The sequence below is a fragment of the Geotrypetes seraphini genome, chromosome 2, assembly GCF_902459505.1.
Source record: "Geotrypetes seraphini chromosome 2, aGeoSer1.1, whole genome shotgun sequence".
NCBI classification, from domain to species: Eukaryota; Metazoa; Chordata; class Amphibia; order Gymnophiona; family Dermophiidae; genus Geotrypetes; species Geotrypetes seraphini.
Window position 1 is genome coordinate 379,718,991 of NC_047085.1, and position 11,386 is coordinate 379,730,376.

Below are 11,386 nucleotides of genomic sequence, written 5' to 3' on the forward strand. Positions count from 1 at the left end.
TCAGAATAGGCCCTGGAGCCTTAGGTCCCACCTGGGGGCGCGGCCTGAGACACATGGTCGGGTTTGGCCCATGTGCCTCAGGCCGCGCCCCCAGGTGGGACCTAAGGCTCCAGGGCCTATTCTGATTGGCCCACGCGCCTTAGGCCCCACCAGTAGGCGGAGCTTTAGGACGGATGGGCCAATCCGGCCTCATTCCTTCGTTGGCTGCCTGCCGGACAGGCGGGTTTGGCTCCCGTCTGTCCGGCCAACTTCCAAAGGTACGGGGAAGGGGGGTGGGGGGGTCGGCCAGGGGGGTCGCGGGTCGGTCGGAGGTTCTTGGGGGGGGGCGGTCGTTGGAGGGAGGGGGGTTTGCGTCGAGGGCAGGAGGGCCTGGGATCCCTCCTGCCCGTAATGTAGTGCGGGGTGGGGTTAGGGGGTCGCCGTGGCCAGGAGGGTTTGGGCTCCCTCCTGGCCCGATATTGTTGGGGAGTCGGCGGTCCTTCGGGGTGAGGGTGCGAGTGGTCCTGCCGGGGGGGGGGATGTATCGGACGTCGGGGAGTCGGCCGGGCAAGAGGGCTTGGGCTCCCTCTTGCTCCGATCGTGGATGCGGGTGCGGGTGGGAGCGCGTGCGAGCGGTCGTTCGGGGTGGGGGTGCAAGCGGTCCTGCTGGGGGGGTGAATCGGGCGTCGGGCGGGGTGGGAACTATGTTTAAAAACTTTTGTATACCGCGCTCAGGCATATAACGCGCGAGGGGTATGCGCGGTACGTAAAATCACGTATAACGCGCGCGTTATATCCGCGAAAATACGGTAATGTAATGTAAACTATTTTCTTATATTCTTTAAGGAGTATTTATCCTATATATTTTTTCTTTGTTTTTTCTTATTTTTGTGCAAAAATGCAAATATTTCCTAAAGTGACTAATGCAAATCTAGCTTATTTATCTAAATATGCTGTGCAAAATAGCAAGGATAGAACATCATGAAAGAGGCCTTAAAACTGGCACTTATCTGTTAAACATGATGTATCAGAAAGACGGCACATTCATCTGGACGTAAGAAACCCGTGTATCCCAACCAACGGGAACCCGTTTCACCGCGCTTGAGCGGCTTCCTCAGGGTAATATAAGGCAAACAGCCCGAATTGCTATGTGATATAACCCGTTTGCCTTATATTACCCTACAAATTACTACAAATTAACAATGAAGGTTGATCAATGAAAGATACCACAAGCCACAATTCCCTTTCAGACAATAACAATATTATCCTGGGTGTGGCAACTCTGAGATCTTTCCTTCATTTGTAAAACTACCATCCAAGTCTGCCCATCTGCAGCATCCACCATCTACCCACTCCTAAGAATTCCCACATGCCTGTCCCACGCTTTCTTGAATTCAGACAGTCTGTCTCTACTACCTTCACTGGGAGACTATTCTACACATCTACTAGTACAGACACCCACTGAAGGCTTTGGAACCTCGATGAAGAAACCAAAACTACAGGTTTGGGAACCTGTACTAAGAGACCCACCTGTGGCTGGTATTGCACAGCTATCAGGCATGACCTCTACGGCGATGAGTTTGCTGGTTCAGATTTCTTGAACTAGTAGTGGCAATGCCACCATGGACCAATGCAATCAAATATTTTCCTCATAAAAAATGCAAAACAGTTTATAACTTGAAGAGCTAACCAAAATGTATTCATATGATTCAAAATGTTGTGTGATCATGTCACTGAGGTACCCCTTCTTCAAACCCAGCATGCATCCAAAAAGAGGGAGAAAAAGCCTCAGACTAATGTAGCAGTATAGAACAAAAAGGTACAAATCAAAAATGATTTTGATACTTTCACTGGCAAAAAAACTCCCTCACAGAACAGTTCAGGTTTAGAAAAGGGCAAAGTCAACTGGAAGCACATTCAAGGACTTAACTGACAAAAGACGACTTAAGCTCCAACGATGTCACGTCTTCTCCAATCTTCCCAACAAACAACCTTGTTTCACCAATGTTTGGCTCATCAGAGGAACAAACAATACGCAGCCCCCATCACACAGCTCAACTGAGGCCCAAGGCCCCAGGACCATGTCTCCCCTGAGGCCCAAGGCCCCAGGACCATGTCTCACCCGAGGCCCAAGGCCCCAGGACCATGTCTCACCCGAGGCCCAAGGCCCCAGGACCATGTCTCACCCGAGGCCCAAGGCCCCAGGACCATGTCTCACCCGAGGCCCAAGGCCCCAGGAATAGTTCTCACCCGAGGCCTAAGCCTCCGGAACAGTTCTCACCCGAGGCCTAAGCCTCCGGAACAGTTCTCACCCGAGGCCTAAGCCTCCGGAACAGTTCTCACCCGAGGCCTAAGCCTCCGGAACAGTTCTCACCCGAGGCCTAAGCCTCCGGAACAGTTCTCACCCGAGGCCTAAGCCACCGGAACAGTTCTCACCCGAGGCCTAAGCCACCGGAACAGTTCTCACCCGAGGCCTAAGCCACCGGAACAGTTCCCACCCGAGGCCTAAGCCACCGGAACAGTTCTCACCCGAGGCCTAAGCCACCGGAACAGTTCTCACCCGAGGCCTAAGCCACCGGAACAGTTCTCACCCGAGGCCTAAGCCACCGGAACAGTTCTCACCCGAGGCCTAAGCCACCGGAACAGTTCTCACCCGAGGCCTAAGCCACCGGAACAGTTCTCACCCGAGGCCTAAGCCACCGGAACAGTTCTCACCCGAGGCCTAAGCCACCGGAACAGTTCTCACCCGAGGCCTAAGCCACCGGAACAGTTCTCACCCGAGGCCTAAGCCACCGGAACAGTTCTCACCCGAGGCCTAAGCCACCGGAACAGTTCTCACCCGAGGCCTAAGCCACCGGAACAGTTCTCACCCGAGGCCTAAGCCACCGGAACAGTTCTCACCCGAGGCCTAAGCCACCGGAACAGTTCTCACCCGAGGCCTAAGCCACCGGAACAGTTCTCACCCGAGGCCTAAGCCACCGGAACAGTTCTCACCCGAGGCCTAAGCCACCGGAACAGTTCTCACCCGAGGCCTAGCCACCGGAACAGTTCTCACCCGAGGCCTAAGCCACCGGAACAGTTCTCACCCGAGGCCTAAGCCACCGGAACAGTTCTCACCTGAGGCCTAAGCCACCGGAGTATCTCTCACCCGAGGCCTAAGCCACCGGAGTATCTCTCACCCGAGGCCTAAGCCACAGGAGTATCTCTCAACTGAGGCCTAAGCCACAGGAGTATCTCTCAACTGAGGCCTAAGCCACAGGAGTATCTCTCAACTGAGGCCTAAGCCACAGGAGTATCTCTCAACTGAGGCCTAAGCCACAGGAGTATCTCTCAACTGAGGCCTAAGCCACAGGAGTATCTCTCAACTGAGGCCTAAGCCACAGGAGTATCTCTCAACTGAGGCCTAAGCCACAGGAGTATCTCTCAACTGAGGCCTAAGCCACAGGAGTATCTCTCAACTGAGGCCTAAGCCACAGGAGTATCTCTCAACTGAGGCCTAAGCCACAGGAGTATCTCTCAACTGAGGCCTAAGCCACAGGAGTATCTCTCAACTGAGGCCTAAGCCACAGGAGTATCTCTCAACTGAGGCCTAAGCCACAGGAGTATCTCTCAACTGAGGCCTAAGCCACAGGAGTATCTCTCTTTTCTGATCCAGGAAACCGAAGCCAGTAGCTGCCAAGCCTGGCTCGAAATCCACCATAGAATCCAGGATCTGTGCCCTGTAGTCCAGAAGGCACCAAGTCCAGCAGGGTAAGGGACCTGGGTGGGCCCTGGTATTACCATGAAGAGGTTAAGGTAGGGACGCTGGGAAGTCCCAGGTGTACCTCCAAAGCAGGCACCGTTAAGCCAGAACACCCCTCCTTCCAAACATTCAGGCCTGGAACTGAAATCCACGAGCAGAAGCCAGGAGCTGTGAGGGACACATCCGTGCACCTGCTGGAAATAGAGTATACTGGTTGGCCAGGAGGCTGTGCATCCAAGATATACCCGAGGATAAATCAAGTGCTCTCTATCTCCACCTGCTACTGGTTGATGGATGTAATCCTGTTAGTTTCTGGATTCATCTGCTGTTGATGACAAGGAAATGGACAATATTCTGCACATCTGTTTATAAATCACAATCACAGCCTTCAATTTTGATCTGGTTTTGATACAATCTTCCCGAAGAATCAGTTGACTATGTTTTTACATCATCTGGGTAGGTAATAGGATTGTCTTTCAAACACAGGTGTAGAAAATAATCTAAACTGTGTAGTGGATGAACAGGAAAAAATGTTGGACATGTTCCTTGATGCTAGCAACGATGGATGAATCCGTTACAGTAACAGTAAGATACTGGACACATAATAGGACGTTACAGATGGTAGGAGTCTGATCAGAAGACAAGACTTTTGTTGCCACATCAAAGGCAGAAGACAAAATGATGTCATTTAATAGTAGTTCATTTAAATCAAAAAGCAGATTCTGCATTTTTTTTTTTTTTTAATCACTGGATTCAGTTGCCAATTGTCTAAGATGTGGTAAGTTTTTACCTAGAGAATGACATGGGGACAAATTTTGGGCCTGTCCCTGTGCCATTCTTATTAGAACATTAGAGTTTGCCATACTGAGCGACTGAAGATCTATCAAGCCCTGTATTCTGTTTCCAACAGTGGCCAACACATGTGGAAACAGTACCTAGCAAGATCCCAAACAGTAAGAGATTTTATGGTGCTTTTCCTAGGAAAAAGCAGTGGATTTCCTGAAGTCCATCTTAATGATGGCTTATGGACTTTTCTTTTAGGAAATTATCCAAACCCTTTTTTAAATCTTGCTGAGCTATTTTCATAAAACTAAGAGACCCAATTAGGAAAGAAAAATCAAAAGGTGGTTTCTTCCTTGTATTTGAGAGTATACTGGGAATTATCACTCTTCAACCACAGCAATAACCTATATATTCAAAACAAATATTTTTGTACTGTGTGAGCAAGGTCCTCAGTAGTGCTACCTGATTCAGGAAAAAAAAATTTTGATTCGATTCAGTCTACTGAATTGATTTTTCGATTTGATTTTCCTGCCCAAGTGGATGTTTTTTTTCAAATATCCTGGTGGGTTTATTTTATAGCTTCTTCACCCCTTTATGGCCTCTTCACCTACTTTGCCCTCTCCTACCCACACTGGCACTGTGGTATTAACAAAATAAACAAACAAAAAAGACTTTTCCTCTCTCTCTTAAATCCTAGCTCATGTTCATGGTCTAATAACACAAAATAGAAAATAAAATTATTTTTTCTACCTTTTGTTGTCTGATCATTATTCAGATCTTATCGGTCCCAGGCTCCGGTTGTCTTCTGATAACTTGCTTGTGAGGGTCTTCTTCTTTCTTGTGCTAACCATCCATCTTCTATCTCTGTCCTCCCCTTCCGTTTCCCTTTCCTCCCCCGGAGGTCTGGTATCTTTCCTTTTATTCGTCTCCATCCACACATCCACCTTTTCTGAATTACCCTTTCATCCTTCATCTCTCTCTCCTTTCCCACCACCCCTAGGGTCACCATCTCTCCCTTTCTCTTCCCAACTACCCTCCTATCAAGCATCTCTAACCCCCTCTCCACACCATCCCTTGTGTCCAACTTCTCTCCCTTTCTGTTCCTTCCCTCCCTAAATCCTTTTGTCCACCATCTTTCTCCCTCTCCTGTTTTTAGATCCTTATTTCTTCTATCCTTCCCCCATCACCCCTCTCCATGATCTCCCCCAAGTCTAGCTCCCCCCTCCACCAAATTCATTTCTCCCATCTATCTTCTCCCCATCTCTCCTCCAGTCCACCAACTCCCCTCTCCCTCCATCTATCTTTTTTATTTTATGGTACTCCTAAGCCCCCACCACCACCACACCCCTGCACCTTTCCCAAAGAGAGTCCGGCAGGAGGGATGCATCTGGGAAGAGGTCTGCTGGTGGCGGTAGCGATCCACTCCTGCCACCACTCCTTGCTTCTTCTCTCCACTGCGGCCCGCCCTCAGTGAAAACTTCCTGTTTCCGCTTGGGCGGCCGAATGGAGAGAAGATGCCCAGAGTAGCGGCAGGGTAGTGAATTGCATTCGCTACCGCCACTTTTGCCTGGCCAGGGAGGAGAGGAGAGAGCCTTGCTGCCAGGAAGGAAAGAACCTTGCTGCCCCAATCTGCACCAGAGATCCGTTTGGGCTTTCTCTCTGCCACCGGAGTCCTTGCATTGATGTAACTTCCGGTTTTGCAAAAGGGTTTAATAAACATGTAACATCCCTGGACCTGGTGTGCTCAGTGTAATAAATTATATAGTAAAAATCACACTCTAAAATCAATCGTGTCTGAAGTGAAATACTTCCCAGTATACTCTGACTGCAATGAGTGCGCTAATGTTCATCGTTAAACTAGAGGTTCAACTGTCTAACCAATTGTCTCCCCATGAAAGTAATTATCAGTTCATTAAACAAAAAGTAAACCCAACAATCAACCAAAAAAGGAGGGTTACTTATCTTCAAGCAGGTGTCAAAAAATTCATCCATCATTCATCTTGTAATTTGTGATCTACCTTGAATCTATTGATTAGTGCAGAATATAAACCTGTTAAATTACAAGCTTCATTACATGCTTCCTAGACCTAGTATTTTGGGAGAGTAAACAAGTGATTTACACCTACCTGTTCCACTCCACTCAATGTTTTGTAGACCTCCATCATATCTCCCTTGAGCCGTCTCTTCTCTAACCTTTCCTCGTAGGTAAGTCATCCCATCTCCTTTACCATTTTGTCACTTTTCTCTGTACTTTTTCTAATTCTGCTATATCTAGAACTCACTGACAGTGGATGTGGTAAGTGGTTAGCACAGCTGGATTTAAAAAAAAGGTTTGGACAAGTTCCTGGAGAAAAATCCATGATTTGCTATTGAGACAGACATGGGGGAAGCTACTGCTTGCTCTGGGATCGGTAACATGGAATGTTGTTACTATTTGGGTTTCTGACCCAGTATGGCTATTCTTATGTTCTTAATATATAGACTTCAACTTTTCTGTCCTTATTGGGCTCACAGTTTTCTGTACCTGGCACAAGGTCACAAGGACCTGCACTTGGAATTGAACCTAGTCCTCAGCCCTGCTGTACAACCATTAGAATACTCCTCCCCAATGTCAAAATTATAAAAATTATATTAATACAAAAATAATAATGCAGAATACTACATTTATAAGTCCAACTTTAAAAGCAAGAATAAGCCTCCACAAATACACCCCCAAACAATAAAATGTATAATCTAGAAAAGTGTTTCTCTGTCTACAGCACTGCAACTGCATCAATAACTCCAGGACTACCATACTAAGAAAACAATACCTTCTTTGAACAAGTCAAAGGATACTAAGGAGAAAACATGTTCATTCAGGTGCAGCAGAGCAGAAAGATGCACACTAGTTCTATTCATGAAACTCGGGGTACTCAGAAAAAGAAAAAAAAGAAAAGAAAAGACATTCTTCAAAAAAACGTGCTCAGGGTTTACAGTTTTTTTTCTATCTCCCTCAACAGCCCATCCTTCCAGGTTACAATTTTGTACACCATTCAAAACACAGATGTCATATTCTAATGCACTTGTCTACGCCAGGCATCCTTGTCCATGCTGAACCAACCCGCTAGAGATAAACTATAAAACTAAGCACAAAAACATTTTGCCATCCCTTGCCTCCAACAAATCAGCATATCTTAGACCATAATGCCTTAAAACCTCATATCGCCTATGTACTGTATACAGCTCACATTGGGCAGTTAAAAATTTATCATTCTTCAAGCATCCAGACTAATAACGACGCTCTCACTGCAGAATCTTCTTTTTTTTTTTTTTTTGGGGGGGGGGGCAAGGTCACAACTAGATTTCACTATGTTTTATGTTCCCAAATACTTGTACACATAAATAAATGTACTTAGACTTGTGCGTTTAAAGTCAAGGGTTGAATAGAGAGTTAATCCTAAACACCAGAAAGTCACAGGCAAATAATGAATCAGTTTAGTGGCACTCGGCGTCTCACCTCTTGGGGCTCCGGGGTACCGGCTGTAACGGCCTTGGGCCGGGTGTGTCTGGTTAGCGGTTCGGGGCTTGCAGGCGCTGCCTGAGCCAAGCTGCGGTGGGTAACAGGAGCCGGGCAGCCAGAGCCATGGCCGCCGTGGTGCTCGCCCCGGTGCCGGGCACCTTCCTCCTCCTCTTCCCCCGGTAGCCACTTGACTTGCCCCAAACCGATGTTGCGCAGGAGCTGCCGAAAGCCTTGCACCGTTAGCGAGCTGTTGTCGCCGTAGCGCGTGAAAAGCACGTGCAACTGCCGCCGCTGGGCCAGCAACGCCCGCTCCCGGTCCACGGCGCCCAGCTCCAGCTCTACACCATTTCCGCCACCGGCCGCACGGCCGAGCCACGAGAACAAGGGCGGCGAGATGAGCATCGACAGCATCAGCCCTGCCCAGCCGCCCATTGTACTCCTCGGCCACATGCGCCGCGGCCGCCCACCCGACAAAGCGAAGCAACGACCGCTCAGGCTGACGCGTTGGCCCAATGCGCACGCGCAAGCCTGCTAAGCCTCGCCCAACCCCTCTGCTCCCGGTAATGCATCAGCGTCCGACTTTCGTCTCTGACGATTCACCCACGGGTGCCGGGGAGGGAGGGTGACGTAGAGAACTCGTAGAAAATCTCCCTACCCAATCGCCAAGGCAACCGGGTTCGCGTGCCTGACGCATGCGTATCTCTATCTAAGGCAATGGTTGGTTCCAGAACTTGACCTAGGTGCTCCCCAGCCAGTCAGGTTTTCAGGATATGCACAATGATTAGAGAGGAAGTGCATGCAAACCTCTCTCATGAATATTCATTTATGACTATCATGAAAACCTGATTTGTGGGCGAGCCTGCAGAGCAAGCTTGGGAACTACTTGATCTAAGTGAAAGTGATCATCAGGGAGAAAGGGACCTGTAGCCATTAATGCTATCAGGTCAGACTCTGCATTCCTTGAGCAAACTTCTTTCATATAAATTCATTTTTTTGTTTATTAAAAAAATATATCCCACCACATCCACAGTTCTGAGGGGGTTACATAAAACCATGCATAATAAAAAGAAATTGACAATCCATAAATAAGAAGGAAAATCCTTATACAAGTTACTTTCATCTGTCATAAACTCAATTCCTGTAACAAAAATGCAGTAAGATAAAAGAAACTGCCTGCAACACATAAAAGTAAAAACATTAGGCAAAAGATTTCAGTGTATCCTATACGATGACACCTAAATCTTTGGGGGGATGCTGACTCCTAAAGTGGACTCTAGCATATGGTAACTATGATTTGGATTATTCTTCCCAATGTGCATCACTTTTAACTTGTCTACATTAAATTTCATCTTTCATTTGGAAGCCCAGTCTTCCAACTTTCTAAGGTCTTCCTGCAATTTTTCACAGTACGCATGTGTTTTAACAACTTTTAATACTATAGTTTTGTGTCATTTTATCACCTCGTGTGTTTCAATTTCCAGATCATTTATAAATATGTTAAGTAGCGCTGGTCTTGGTACCAATCGCTATGGCACTCCACTATTCAGCCTCCTCCATTTAGAAAAATGGACATTTAACCCTACCCTTTGTAGTTTTTAACTATTAACCGGTTCCTAATCCACAACAGAACATTGCTTCTTAGCCCATGGCTTTTTAATTTTCATAGGAGTCTCTTATGTGGAACTTTGTCAAAAAGCTTTCTGAAAATCTAGATATACCAGCTCTCCTTTATCCACATGTTTATTCACAACTTCAAAACATGAAGCAATCTAGCAAGATAAGATTTCCCCTGGCTAATTTCATGCTGACTCTGTACCCTTGCCCAGTATGGATAAGGTGACCATACATCCCGTTTTCAACGGGATCATCCCGTTATTGGACCGACCATCCCATTGTCCTGACCCACTGTTTCGGGACGCCGAAATATCCCATTTTCAGGGACAGCGTCCCGAAGCTGTGCGCGGGGACAACAGGACAGACGATTGCTTCCCCCCAGCGCCAATTTAAACCCCTGTCCACCCGCAGCCACTGCATCTTCTTCTTGCCGCCCAGAAGCCTTCTTCCTGAAGTCAATTCTGACGTTGGAGAGGAACTTCCTCTCTGACGTCAGAATTTAGGTCGGGAAGAAGGCTTCTTGGCAAGAAAAAGGTGCAGTGGCGGTAGGCGGACAGGGGTTTGAATCGGCGAGGGAAGGAGGGAGGCTGGCAGGCAGTGGCGGCAGACCGGGAGGGGGGGAGTGATTGAATTGGGGCTGGAGGGAGGGAAGGAGAGAGGCAGGCTTTGGCGCGGGAGGGAGGGAGATAGGCAGGCTGGCTTCGGGGGAGAGGTGGGACAAAGGCTGGAAGGCAGTGAGGGGGACATAGGAAGGAGGCACTGAGGGCACTAAGTATATAAGAAGGGGCACTAAGGACATAGGAAGGAGGCACTGGGGGCACTAAAGATATAGGAAGTGTTTTGAATAGACTCCACCTCTGAATCTGTGCTTCTATTTGCCCTTGCTGTTCCCTGCATAAGAGTTTTATGTATCTGTGGGGGGATGGGGAGGGGAGGGTGGGGGGTTGGGGATTCCTTGCTGTGGGGTGGGGGTGCGGTGGGTCCGGGGAGGACGTCAGAGTCCAGTCCTCCGCGGTTGTCTGATGACAATGTATACCATGATTGCTATTGCTGTTGTATTTACTATTGCTTAATAAAATAGATTTGAACATAAAGATATAGGAAGGGGCACTAAGGACACAGGAAGGAGGCACTGAGGGCACTAAGGACATAGGAATGAGGCATGGGGGCACTAAGGACAAGAGAAGGAGGCACTGAGGGCACTAAGGACATAGGAAGGGGCACTAAGGACATAGGAAGGAGGCTCTGGGGATACTAAAGACATGGGAAGGAGGCACTGGGGGTACTAAGGACATGGGAAGGAGGCACTGGGGGCACTAAGGACATAGGAAGGAAAGTAGAAGGTTTTCAAGAGAAGATTGTCAGTTGTTCACATTCCACTGCATTTTTTGTCTTTTGCAAGTGGAAAGAAGTCCATGAAAGTTTGAGCACTTCTAATAAGAACCAAACATGTGTGCAAGTACAACCAAACATTGATGCCTGTTTGTGTGCTCTTAAATATGAGCCTTTCAAAAATTGAATATGCAAACAATTTTTGAAAGGCTCATATTTAAAGGTGCAGATGTTTGCTTGCACGTCTGTGTTTGTCTGGGTATGCGCATAAGAACCATTCTTATTGCAAACCCTTTGTGCCAGGCAGATCCTCCACTTGCTTTTGGTTTGTTAGCATCAATTAACCATGCATATTGCATATTTCTTTTGGGTATCACTTGGCTATTTTCTGTGCTTTTGTGATGAGGAAAATCAGAGGAAGCAGACACTCAACAACT

General features: G+C 47.7%; 1 protein-coding gene across 1 annotated transcript in view; it reads right to left on the bottom strand.

The window, feature by feature from the left end:
• The window catches only part of SLC39A6 (solute carrier family 39 member 6), a 100,648-nt gene extending 91,995 nt beyond the window's left edge, over nucleotides 1-8,653 (bottom strand). Inside the window, exon 1 of the mRNA XM_033930654.1 lies at nucleotides 8,001-8,653. Within this exon, the coding sequence (XP_033786545.1) occupies nucleotides 8,001-8,453 (453 nt within the window). The 5' untranslated portion in view covers nucleotides 8,454-8,653. The remainder of the gene's footprint in view (nucleotides 1-8,000) is intronic.
• Between the last annotated feature and the right edge of the window lie 2,733 nt (nucleotides 8,654-11,386).